The sequence below is a fragment of the Polyodon spathula genome, chromosome 17, assembly GCF_017654505.1.
Source record: "Polyodon spathula isolate WHYD16114869_AA chromosome 17, ASM1765450v1, whole genome shotgun sequence".
Taxonomy (NCBI): Eukaryota; Metazoa; Chordata; class Actinopteri; order Acipenseriformes; family Polyodontidae; genus Polyodon; species Polyodon spathula.
In genome coordinates, this window is record NC_054550.1 from 4,839,659 (window position 1) to 4,852,915 (window position 13,257).

Here is a 13,257-nt window from a genome sequence, read left to right on the forward strand (position 1 = left end):
AGTTCATGAGCGCTAGAGCAGCTCTGTTCGGTGGAGTTCATGAGCGCTAGAGCAGCTCTGCGGTGGAGTTCATGAGCGCTAGAGCAGCTCTGTTCTATGGAGTTCATGAGCGCTAGAGCAGCTCTGTTCGGTGGAGTTCATGAGCGCTAGAGCAGCTCTGTTCGGTGGAGTTCATGAGCAGTAGAGCAGCTCTGTGCGGTGGAGTTCATGAGCGCTAGAGCAGCTCTGTGCAGTGGAGTTCATGAGCGCTAGAGCAGCTCTGTTCGGTGGAGTTCATGAGCGCTAGAGCAGCTCTGTGTGGTGGAGTTCATGAGTTCTAGAGCATCTCTGCGGTGGAGTTCATGCGCGCTAGAGCAGCTCTGTTCAGTGGAGTTCATGAGTGCTAGAGCAGCTCTGCGGTGGAGTTCATGATCGCTAGAGCAGCTCTGTTTGTGGAGTTCATGAGCGCTAGAGCAGCTTTGTGTGGTGGAGTTCATGAGCGCTAGAGCAGCTCTGTTCGGTGGAGTTAATGAGCGCTAGAGCAGCTCTGTTCGGTGGAGTTCATGAGCGCAAGAGCAGCTCTGTTCTGTGGAGTTCATGAGCGCTAGAGCAGCTCTGTTCTGTGGAGTTCATGAGCGCTAGAGCAGCTCTGTTCGGTGGAGTTCATGAGCGCTAGAGCAGCTCTGTTCTGTGGAGTTCATGAGTGCTAGAGCAGCTCTGTGTGGTGGAGTTCATGAGCGCTAGAGCAGCTCTGTTCGGTGGAGTTCATGAGCGCTAGAGCAGCTCTGTTCGGTGGAGTTCATGAGTGCTAGAGCAGCTCTGTGTGGTGGAGTTCATGAGCGCTAGAGCAGCTCTGTTCGGTGGAGTTCATGAGCGCTAGAGCAGCTCTGTTCGGTGGAGTTCATGAGTGCTAGAGCAGCTCTGTGTGGTGGAGTTCATGAGCGCTAGAGCAGCTCTGTTCGGTGGAGTTCATGAGCGCTAGAGCAGCTCTGTGCGGTGGAGTTCATGAGCACTAGAGCAGCTCTGTTCTGTGGAGTTCATGAGCACTAGAGCAGCTCTGTTCGGTGGAGTTCATGAGCGCTAGAGCAGCTCTGTTCTGTGGAGTTCATGAGTGCTAGAGCAGCTCTGTTCTGTGGAGTTCATGAGTGCTAGAGCAGCTCTGTTCTGTGGAGTTCATGAGCACTAGAGCAGCTCTGCGGTGGAGTTCATGAGCGCTAGAGCAGCTCTGTTCTATGGAGTTCATGAGCGCTAGAGCAGCTCTGTTCGGTGGGGCGAGTGACAAATACTACAGCGAGCTGAGCTACAGCGCTAGAAACCAACACACAGCCAGCAATGCAATTCGAGGCCGTTTAGGGATATTTCTCTTTTCTTTTTTTACGTTTAGTTGAAAGGTTATTTTTGTACCCTTTATATATATATATATATATATATATATATATATATATATATATATATATATATATATATATATATATCTCAGCAATGTGGGTTCACTCCTGCAAGTGAGCCTCTGTTTTCCTCTCTGTTTTTTTGTGCCATTTTCAAAGAAAAAGCAGAGGAATTGCCAAAGTGGGGCCAGAGAGCGGTGTGATTCCCAAATAAGGATATAACTGTCAGGGGAGCGCAACACCTCTCAACACTGCAGAGCTGAATATCTGATTAAATCTGCAATCCTTTCCAGTGCATTTCACAGCCTGCATTACACTCCTCCATAGTAAAAACATAGCATGGTAAAAAGCACAGAGAGGCATGCTGAAGCAAAGGCAAGCATTGTAAAACACAGGGGTCTGTAAAGCATAGGGAAGCATTGTAAAACACAGAGAGGTATGGTAAAGCAGAAGGAAGCATTGTAAAGCACAGAGAGGTCTGGTAAAGCAGAGGGAAGCATTGTAAAGCACAGAGAGGTGTGGTAAAGCATAGGGAAGCATTGTAAAGCACAGAGAGGTCTGGTAAAGCAGAGGAAAGCATTGTAAAGCACATAGAGGTCTGGTAAAGCAGAGGGAAGCATTATAAAGCACAGAGAGGTCTGGTAAAGCAGAGGAAAGCATTGTAAAACACAGAGAGGTCTGGTAAAGCATATTATAACATGGCAAACCATTCCAGTCGTTCTTCATGTGTTTAATTTGATCTCTCTCTAGCTCGGGTTTCTTTCACCAGCACGTTTCAGACGGCAGGAAGGGTTATCTCACGTTATTTCATTGTTTTGCTACAAATCACTGAGATCTTTATTTAAAGTTTGGAACTCCTTTGGACATCAAAGTTCTTTTGTAATATTTACACGAGCTAATTCAAATAACAGGAGCTGATCAATTCAATTTCAATTCAATTTCAATGTATTTGATTTCTCGAGCGCCTTTCATACCACAGTATCTCAAAGCACTTTACAGAATGAAGTAACAAAGCAGTACACAATTACAAAGAAACAACAATACCAATAATACCAATACTAACAATATTAATACCAATAATAATAATACCAAATAATCATAATAATACCAATCATAATTAATCACTGGAGAGAGGAAACAACTGGTTTTCATTCCAACTGAGCTCTCAATTATTGAACTAGACCCTTCACTGAACTCATAATCTGCTTAATTAGACCTTTTTAACAGTTGCAAAAGTTACTTATAAAATGCTGTAGGTAACTTGAAATATGAAAAGGTCTAATTAAGCAGTTCAATTAAGTGCCTCGTTAAGCTCAGTTGGGATGAAAACCAGCAGACACAGGGGGGGGGGGGGGGGGGGGGGGGGGCCCAGGCCCAGGGACCCCATTGATCTACATTGATCTAGAACAAGGGTCTCCAATCCTGCCGGTGTCCCTCCTGGTTTTTGTTCCAACTGTACCCTAAATTACTTAATTGGAACAATTAAGTGCTTATTAGAAGCTTAATTGGTCCAATTATTTAATTTAGGGTCCAGTTGGAACAAAGACCAGAAGGGACGCAGGCCCTCCAGGAGTGGGGCTGGAGGCCTCTGGCCTCAATGACACACACATGGGTGGACAGCCTTGCTTAGCGGAATGGCAATGACGTAGCTGTTCCAGTGCTTTGTTTTTTTTGGATTTTAAGTTCTTCAGCCCTCCCAGGATACATGCCACGTGTGATGAAAGCCAGCTGTCTCAGTATCGACTCCATCATGGAAACAACAGCAGGACCTCCCAGGGGAGCACTGACACAGCACTGCCCAAATAAACACACTGCAGGCGAGACACGGGCATTACTCCTTTAAAGGGGTGCTCTGCAGCAATAAGAGTTAAGAGACTGGATTAGAAAGCCTTGCTTCGATCTCCTGGGTCCAGTCCCGCAGTCCAGCCCGGTCCGGAACACGCTGCGCTTTCCGAGGGGCTGCTTCCTGTGGCTGTGGGTACACAGAGCAGGTGCGCCGTGGTGAGCGTGTCACATGACTGCCTCGGGTCATCGCTGCCAGGGGCCCCTCCCTCAGTCCAGTCCAGCGAGCGTCAGTGCAGTGGTCAGCACAGCCCCGGCCTGCGGGAGGGGGCGGGGCTAACTGCTGGTCAGCTGACCGACCACTCTGAGCAGCGTCTGGTTCTCCTCCCGCAGCGTGTGGTTCTCCTGCTCAAGCCCGTCAAGGTCCTGAAGGGGTTAAAAGAGAAGCTCGGTACCAGAGTGCTGGAACCAGAACCACCTGAACTGAGCGCTGGAGCCAGAACCACCTGAACCAGAACCACCTGAACTGAGCACTGACACCAGAACCACCTGAACCAGAACCACCTGAACTGAGCACTGACACCAGAACCACCTGAACTGAGGGCTGACACCAGAACCACCTGAACTGAGCACTGACACCAGAACCACCTGAACCAGAACCACCTGAACTGAGCACTGACACCAGAACCACCTGAACCAGAACCAACTGAACTGAGCACTGACACCAGAACCACCTGAACTAGAACCAACTGAACTGAGCACTGACACCAGAACCACCTGAACTAGAACCACCTGAACTGAGCACTGACACCAGAACCACTTGAACCAGAACCACCTGAACTGAGCACTGACACCAGAACCACCTGAACCAGAACCACCTGAACTGAGCACTGACACCAGAACCACCTGAACCAGAACCACCTGAACTGAGCACTGACACCAGAACCACCTGAACCAGAACCACCTGAACTGAGCACTGACACCAGAACCACCTGAACCAGAACCACCTGAACTGAGCACTGACACCAGAACCACCTGAACCAGAACCACCTGAACTGAGCACTGACACCAGAACCACCTGAACCAGAACCAACTGAACTGAGCACTGACACCAGAACCACCTGAACCAGAACCACCTGAACTGAGCACTGACACCAGAACCACCTGAACCAGAACCACCTGAACTGAGCACTGACACCAGAACCACCTGAACCAGAACCACCTGAACTGAGCACTGACACCAGAACCACCTGAACCAGAACCACCTGAACTGAGCACTGACACCAGAACCACCTGAACTAGAACCACCTGAACTGAGTGCTGGAACCAAAACCAGCAGAACCAGAATCACTTGAACCAGAACCACCTGAACTGAGCTCTGTTATTATTATTATTATTATTATTATTATTATTATTATTATTATTAGCTGTAGTACTAATCTTAGTGGTATTGCTATTTACTATTAACACTGTTAGAAGCCAGTAGCATTGTTAGTATTATTACTGTAGTAGTAATCGCAGCAGTATTGCTCTGAGCAGCAGCAGTGTGATTGCTCTTCCCGTCTCTACCTCGCTCATGTGTCCGATCTCAGCCTGCAGTTTCAGGATCAGACCCTCCTTCTCCTGCAGTTGTCGGCTCAGCCTCTGATTCACTTGCTTCTCTCCACTCACCACCTGAGCACAAACACAGAGCTTTACAACAGAGCCGAGGGGCTGGCAGAGGGAACGGTGAGGGAGGGGCAGGCAGAGGGAACAGTGAGGGAGGGGCTGGCAGAGGGAACAGTGAGGGAGGGGCTGGCAGAAAGGAACAGTGAGGGAGAGGGAGGGGCTGTCAGAGGGAACAGTGAGGGAGGGGCTGGCAGAGGGAATGGTGAGGGAGGGGCTGGCAGAGGGAGTGTTCCTGCGTTACCTTCTCCAGCTCATGCAGCCTCCTCTCCAGCGGGGGGGTCTCTCTCTCGGGGCCCGGCTTGCCCGGTCCGCCGCTCTGCTTGTGGCTCAGAGGGGGGTGGGGTTGGGGGTCCTGGACTCCTGTCCAGCTGGGGAGATGAGACACAGCTTGAGGGACACGCCCCCACACACACATCCCGAGAACTAATCCGCTGCTTTCCCCTACTGACTGGCATGCTTTCAGACAGCTGACATGCTCTGAGCCAAATGACAGATGTCTGTTTGCTACAATTACAGTTCCATTTAGAGCAGGTTATAATGTTACTGTTCAAACTGGACCCTGTCAGTTTGTTCAACACCAGCCCAGACTCACCTCTTCTGCCGTGTGAGTGCCACTCTCGGAGCATCCTGCAACGAGAGGGGAGAGCAGTGTTACCCTAACCGTCCAGTGAGAGGATGCTTTTGACAGCCTTGCTCTGCCCAGTGATAATGCTGCTAGTGCAAACAATAGGTACAGGGGTGTATTTACAGGCCTTGTTTAGCCCGCCTTTGAAAATGGGAGAAATGGTCAAGCTGCTGGTTCCAGTGGTCTACACATGAACTATACATCTACACATGAACTATACATCTACACATGAACTATCCATCTTCACATGAACTACAGATCTACACATGAACTACACATCTACACATGAACTACAGATCTACACATGAACTACATCTACACATGAACACATCTACACATGAACTACAGATCTACACATGAACTACACATCTACACATGAACTACAGATCTACACATGAACTACACATCTACACATGAACTACAGATCTACACATGAACTACACATCTACACATGAACTACACATCTACACATGAACTACACATCTACACATGAACTACACATCTACACATGAACTACACATCTACACATGAACTACACATCTACACATGAACTACACATCTACACATGAACTACACATCTACACATGAACTACACATCTACACATGAACTACACATCTACACATGAACTACACATCTACACATGAACTACACATCTACACATGAACTACACATCTACACATGAACTACACATCTACACATGAACTACAGATCTACACATGAACTACACATCTACACATGAACTACACATCTACACATGAACTACACATCTACACATGAACTACACATCTACACATGAACTACACATGAACTACACATCTACACATGAACTACACATCTACACATGAACTACACATCTACACATGAACTACACATCTACACATGAACTACACATCTACACATGAACTACACATCTACACATGAACTACACATCTACACATGAACTACACATCTACACATGAACTATACATCTACACATGAACTATACATCCACGGCTCTTATTAAACTGCACAGAAACACACCACTAATCCCATTGCTGGTCATTTGTAAGAAAAAAAAAACAATCATTTTCATTTCAGCCACTTCAGTGAGGCACCATTGAGTGAGTGAGAGAGAGAGAGAGTGAGAGAGAGAGAGAGAGAGAGAGAGAGAGAGAGAGAGAGAGAGAGAGAGAGAGAGAGAGACACTGGATAGAAGTCTTGTGTTAAAAAAAAAAGTTACCTCTCTCAGTGACTACAACGATCATTTCAGACAAACAGAAGTAATTCAATTTATATAAAGCTGAGGTATAATTGCGATAACGGCACTGCCGTGGCATGTTTCTCAGTCATAATGGAACTTGACCAGTTATTGACGCTAGAGTAACATTAGCACCTTGTAACACACCAGCAATACCATTACCCCTTAAGTATCAGACACCGTGCAGGAGCAGAGAGACTGGGGTGCGTAACAGTTCTATAGTCTATAGTATCAGATTCCTAACTACAGCGCAGTCTAGCTGCAGTGCAGTGGCCACAGTCACTCACCGCAAGGTTCGATTTCGGGAGGTCTGGATGTCCCTGCTTCTCGCTGGCAGCGCCCCCCTCTCCTTCATCAGGGCTCTGAGAAAGAGAGAAAAGCAGAAAGAGACCGTGAGCTGGAAGAGAACAGGAGGAGAGCGAAGGAGAGCTGCAGAGGCCGGGAGCCCAGTGCCGCCGTGCTGTGCCCGTTATTCTGAATTGTGCTCTGTGAAAGACTCCTCCTGAAGGTTTGGTTGCCTCGCTGTCTGGCAGACACGTTGGCAGTGAAGTGTATCTCCCTGCACAAGGTCAGCTTCGCTGAGACACAGAATATTTTCATGTCAGAAAAAGAGACAGCCCTGTACAGCACAATTCATTTAAAATCCCATAACGCTTTACAATCAATAACAACATATCCAGTACTACTATAAACCCCTAGCCCCCTGTTCATCCCCCTGGCCCCTGTATTACCCCTGGCCCCCTGTATTACCCCTGGCCCCCTGTTCACCCCCCTGGTCCCTGTATTACCCCTGGCCCTCCGTATTACCCCTGGCCCCCTGTTCATCGACCTGGCCCCCTGTATTACCCCTGGGCCCCTCTCCTCAGTGTTACCTCAGTGGCCAGGGGCAGGTTCACCACCCCGGTAGATCTTCTCTTCTCCCTCAGCTTCCTCTTCTCCACCTGCGTCTTATTCTTGCGATGGGCGGAGGCCCCGCCCTTCTGTTCCTTTCCGCGAGGGGAGGGGCTAGCCAACCCCGCCCCCTCTTTGTGAATGCGCTCCTCCTTGGCCGACTCCTCTCTTGCAGGGGTCGTGGCTATGCCTGCTCTGGGAGCGATGCTGGGGGGAGGCTGGCATGTCTGCGTCGCTGGCCTGGCTGCTGGGTTCTTACTGGGGGCTGCCCCGGCGCCTTCTCCCCCTGCAGGCTGGCTGGGGCATGGCAGTCCTGTTCCGTTCCCGCTGGATCGCAGTCTCAGGCGCTCCCGCTTCGCTTTCCACTCCTCTAGGAACGCCACCTGCTCCGAGCCGGGGGGAACCGGGCCACGAGGTGCGCGAGACGAGCCAGGCCCAGGGACAGAACCAGAACCTCCGCTCGACATCCTGGAGAAACACTATGGAGGATATACTGGGGAGGGGGCTGTGTGACAGGGAGAGGGGGGGGGGTTACCACAATACATTTCCACGGTAATTTAGCAGGTTTCCCATCCCTTTTCCGATGGTTATGCTGTGCATTTTATTTTATTTTTTTTAATGTGCTTTACCATGGAAGCACATTGAAGCAAAGCATTACAGACAGACAGACAGAGAGACTGGCAGGCAGACAGACAGAAATATAGACAGACAGTGCATCTTTACCATACCTCTCGCTATGCTTCGCTGTGCTGTGTTACACAGTGCTGTGGTTTTACTGTGGGGACCAACTACTGACCTCCTGAGATATTTACTGTAAGAGTTATAACAGCAAAAGATGTTGGTCGCTTAGCCGCATGCTTCAAGAATGTGCTTGAAAACACACTTTAAAACAAAGCTTGAACCCGTGCCTAACAGCTACAGGCACCCCGCTGTGGTCCCCTGCCACGCCACATCTGGGAGCAGAATTCCAGAGGTGCTGTCTAGAACGTTCCGGAGCACATCTGCAGGGACAGAACGCAGCAAGAAAACTGAAGCAGCAACACTCTCCCAAAAAGGCAGGGAACTCACTTTGCAATAATCCGGCAAATCATTTTGCTGCTCTATGGTCATCCTACCCCTCCTCCCTCCACATCTTCACCATTGCAAACAATGAGGCTCTGACTGTAAAGAGTACTGCTCACCTGTCTGTCTGTCTGTCTCTCCGTCTGTCTGTCTCCCAGCTCCTGGATTCCAGTCTCCTCTGTCTGTCTGTCTGTAACAGCTGGATGGAGAGAGAGAACGAGAGAGGTAGGAGAGGAGGGGAGGGGAGTGGGAGGAGGAGTGAGGGAGGAGGATTGATGGAGGGGAGGAGGGAGGATAAAGAAAGGTAAAGTGGGGAGGGGGAGAGGTAAAATGAAACCAAATCAAACATTTTGGGAATGCTTTCATCGGTGGAATGTTTGCAAGGAGGAGGGGGTGCGGGAGAGTTCTGACAGGCTGGTTCCTGTGAGCTCAGTTTGGTCAGATACTGCTGCCTGATCATTAACTTTAACAGAGGAGATAAGGGTTGAGACACAGTGAGGCTTACAGAGGGAGGGAGGGAGAGAGAGGGAGTTTTACAATGCTTGCTTATGCTTTCCCATGCCTTCACTGTGCTTGATTACACTTTGCTATAGTGGCATTTACAATACAGCACACTGCACTTGAAGTATTGGTTCAGGGACCTTGTGACCCCAGAGAAAGCCCTGCAGGGCTGGAAGGGCCGAGCTAGGAGACAGGCTGAAAGAACTCATGAAGTCTTTGAAATCTGAAGAGGAGTTGAAATAGTTCAATACAAACCAATACTTCAAGCGCAGCACAGAAACTGGGGCCTGAGGACTCACGGTGTGGAAATGGAGCGGAGACAGACTTAGGACAGAGGGAAGGAGACACTTCTTCACACACAGAGTAGCGAGGGGACGGAATGGGTACCTTGTTGAGGCAGAATCACTGGGATCGTTGACAAAGTTCTGAGATCACTCAGCTGCTAGGAACCGGACGAGCTCTGATTGGCCGAATGGCCTTCTCAGGACGAGCTCTGATTGGCCGAACGGTCTCTCATTCGTAGTTTTTCTTGTGTCCGGAAAACAAGAACTGTAAAGAGGCCTGCAGTACCCGCTCGTCCCCACTAGGTGTCAGCCACGGGCCGCTCAGTGCTGCGTCTGGCTGCAGTCCTGGTTTCCCATGGCTGGAGGCCTGGGAAAAAAATCAGAGCTTCTCCACACTTCCTGGGTTTGCCCTTATAAGGTCAGCTCTGTCTTTGTGTGGGAGTTTGGGAGTGTGTGTCTGAGGATATTTACGGCTCAGGCAAACTGAGCAGCCTTATTAGGTGCTCAGACACAGTATTTACAATAAAGGCACAGTGAGCTAGCCAGGTGAACACAAATCAGAGAGAACCTTAACTGTAACTATGCTCTCCTTCTTAAAATATACACAGACCCCCCCCCCCCCCCCCCCCCCAGTCCTTTCATTCTAAACACTTCTCATTTCAACCGTTTTTATTAGCGCACTGCTGGCAAACTAAAACTTTTTATTGGTATTTTCAAGTTAAGCCCACTAGATTTTTTTTGTGGATTAGAGCAGAGGGAGGCTGTTCAGCGAGTATAACAGCCTCCCCTTCTCTTTCCCTGCTCCATTAACAGCACAGAGCAGAGGGAGGCAGTTCAGAGAGTCTAAGAGCCTCCCCTTCTCTTTCTCTGCTCCATTACCAGCACAGAGCAGAGGGAGGCTGTTCAGAGAGTGTAAGAGCTTACCAAATAACGATAGGTGTGCTGGCTGTGTGTAGTTATGAAATGCTGACGCTGCACAGCTTCATAAAACGCTAAATAGAATTGTAATCTTGTAAATGTTGGTCTCAGGGGTCTGTTCAGTTCTTCGGTTCTGTTCCACTGGTTTGTTTTGTGGCGCTCATACAGTCATATCACAGTTATATTCCACTGCAGTATATTTTGGGTTACACGTGTATGCAAAGTCTTCGTGCACGCTAGAAGCGAAATCGTCCTAGCGTGTGTGTGTCAGTGTGTGTGTGTGTGTGTGTGTGTGTGTGTGTGTGTGTGTGTGTGTGTGTGTGTGTGTGTGTGTGTGTCCCAACTGTTTTTACAGTTTCACATCTGCCAGACAGAGCTGCTGGAAAAACGTCAAGGAAGAGAGGAAGGAATTCCATACACCCATGTCCATTAGTCAAGGTCTTCCCTTACACACAGAGGTGTGTGTGTGTGTGTGTATTTCACACAGTGCTGGAGACAGAAGCGAGGAGTCCGTACGTTCATCCTCTCCTCCCTGTAACTCTCTCACAGACCCACCGGCGAGACAGCGAACATTGGACTCACATACACGGGTACAGTGATTAGTGAGGTCCAGTGTTGACATCTACCATTTGAAATATATGTAGTGGAGGACCAGGCTGAGTAACGCGGACGAGCCCCGAAGGGTCGTTTATCCTCCCGAGTGAAAGTAACACGGCTCTGGGTGCGGAGAGCAATGCATCCCCTTAAAAACTCCCACATACTTTCAGCATCCTTTTAAAATGTTTTGACATTTGAATATTTTAATGTATGTTTGTAAATATGCTTCTAAATATATAGCTCCAGCCAAAGGGTGTATAACCTAGAATTTTAGGATTATGGCATTATTTATAAATAAAAAATATGTTGGCGTAACATTATTCAGCAGGTTTACGAAGGAAAGGAGTTCATTCTACCGGGTGATGCAACACTTTCGTCCAGAGCTGTATTTCACACACAACGACAAAGAAACAGGAATTATGAAACAAACGCAGATTTTATTTAGGGATCATGTGCTGTTCAGGTGCCGTCAACTTTAATATATTAGAAAATGTGAAAAATATTATGAAACATGAAACGTTGTCTTTTTTTTTTTTTTTTTTTTTTAATATGGTTATTAATATTACAATATATACTTATATATTCATTCACTGCATCCCCTCCTGTGTTCAAGGAAACAAAAACACTTTTAGCCAAACAAAACCGTTACAAAAACGATTAAATGCGGTGCAATATCGTGCAATGACCTTTCACCTCTGTGCCCTGTGCAGGTGCCACGCTACAGTTGGAACTGCCTAAGAGAAAAAAATAAATAAACGCGTCCTTCAGTCTCCACGGCAACCACATCCACCTAACAACCTGCTTCCAACATCCGGCTCAATGTGGCCTGTTGTAGCACCAGGTGCCATCATTCTAGTATCGCACTGGCCTGAATGTAATAATCTAACAAATGAAAAGGTTTTATCCTATCAGTAGAACTCTCTTCAATAGAAGGTCGACCTGCATCTTATTGTAAGGATGGTCTTGTACTGATTTCTGATCGCAGTGTCACGGTGTCTAGTGGAGATTGTACAAGGTCGACGCCGGGTCCGGCTTCAGGATCTGTGGCGTGTGCTTCTCCCAGTGAGTGGCATGGGCAGCCGGTCTGTACGGAAGAACACAGGGTTACAAGCACAGGGTCACCACTGAGCTCCACTGCGGAGGAGAGGCTGGAGGCGCAGCCTGGCTGTGTGGACAGTTTCACAGCGTGCTCCAAGCCCTGAACCGCGAGTGAGCTCAGGGGAGGAGTGACGGGAGAGCAGCAGAGCCTGTCTGTCACAAAGCACAGGGGTGAGTTGAGTGGCTGTGAAGGAGGCCTGGGCAGGACATTAATAAGCTCCAGGATCCTCCAGCACCATCTGCTGAAGCACGGCGAGCCAAGCTGCTGTGCTTTGGTGTCACGATTCATCGATAAAGCGAACCCCCGTCTGTCTGTATTGACTATACCAATTGACTGTACTGCCTGTCTGGCTGTCTGTCTGTCTGCACAGGGGCGAGTTCAAAGCTTGTGAAAGGTGGAGACTGAAGCCAAGGGGCATTCAAACAGCTACAGAAAAACAAAGAAAAAGAAAAAAAATAGGTCTGAAGCACAGTATATGTTATATTTGGTGATGGTTTTAAAAAAAAACCCTTTTTCATTCATTAAAAGGGAATGCATAAACACAGTGAGGGAGTCATAATTCACGCAACACAGTGGAAGCACCATGAGAACTGGAGGGAACGTGGAGGAGGAATGCTGCCTGTGACGGACGCGCACCGACACTGAACCACTGGGCAGATAAGAGGGCTGTTCGAGAAATGAAATCAATGCAAAACAACAACGCTGAACCAATTCCATATGGGCTCTCTCTCAAAACCACCTCAATCCAGGACATTCATTCCAGCTGCTCTTCACAGCGAGCAAACCAAGGCTTGGAAATCCATTCTCTTACCCATCAGCACAGCAGTGAGATCACTGGTCCCGCTGTTCTCTTGCTGGTATGCCGCAGTTCCCCTGGAGCGCCATCTCTGGCACCTCCTGAGATAACATTCAGCAGCATGTGCAGATTCTCAGCACAGTGACAGAAACGGATTTCAAAGCAGAGGTTAGCTCTGCTGTGAGCACACAGCCTCTGTGGAAAGGATGGCTGGCCTGAGCTACATTAATTAAATCCCTTACAAAGGTTTGCCACGCTAAATTTGTATGCAGGTCACTTCACCTCCTTGTGCTCTCTCTTTCAGAGGCGACGCAATACAATCTGCTGGAAATGACTGTAGCAGTTGTTGATGCGTAGTTCAACCCCTAGTCTCTAAGTCGCTTTTGGATAAAAGCGTCTGCTAAATGATTAATTAATAATGATTACACA

General features: G+C 48.4%; 1 protein-coding gene across 4 annotated transcripts; it reads right to left on the reverse strand.

The window, feature by feature from the left end:
* Window positions 1-2,766: 2,766 nt before the first annotated feature.
* Window positions 2,767-8,828, reverse strand: LOC121329648 (PRKC apoptosis WT1 regulator protein-like). 4 transcript variants are annotated; one of them, XR_005951799.1, is made up of 7 exons: window positions 7,553-8,735; window positions 6,968-7,042; window positions 5,410-5,444; window positions 5,059-5,185; window positions 4,719-4,823; window positions 3,194-3,575; window positions 2,767-3,161 (listed from the first exon to the last, which is right to left on the reverse strand). XR_005951799.1 is itself a non-coding variant. In XM_041275350.1 (7 exons), the coding sequence occupies exons 2-7, from the start codon at window positions 8,036-8,038 to the stop codon at window positions 3,486-3,488; spliced, it is 918 nt and encodes a 305-aa protein (XP_041131284.1). In that variant the 5' UTR covers window positions 8,039-8,076; window positions 8,753-8,828; the 3' UTR covers window positions 2,767-3,485. The 4 variants fall into 4 exon arrangements, 3 of the variants coding, with proteins under 3 accessions (XP_041131284.1, XP_041131281.1, XP_041131283.1); XM_041275350.1 differs by adding an exon at window positions 8,753-8,828 and having other exon boundaries at window positions 2,767-3,575; window positions 7,553-8,076; XM_041275347.1 differs by adding an exon at window positions 8,753-8,827 and having other exon boundaries at window positions 2,767-3,575; window positions 7,553-8,572.
* Between the last annotated feature and the right edge of the window lie 4,429 nt (window positions 8,829-13,257).

Bases quoted from the DNA above. Each gene is read 5' to 3' on its own strand.
- LOC121329648 (XM_041275350.1), bottom strand. From the start codon at position 8,038: ATGTCGAGCGGAGGTTCTGGTTCTGTCCCTGGGCCTGGCTCGTCTCGC. The intron at 7,043-7,552 runs GTAACACTGAGG...TCTCTTTCTCAG, and splicing joins ACCTGCCCCTGGCCACTGAG to AGCCCTGATGAAGGAGAGGG. The intron at 5,186-5,409 runs GTGAGTCTGGGC...TCATCTCCCCAG, and splicing joins GCACTCACACGGCAGAAGAG to CTGGACAGGAGTCCAGGACC.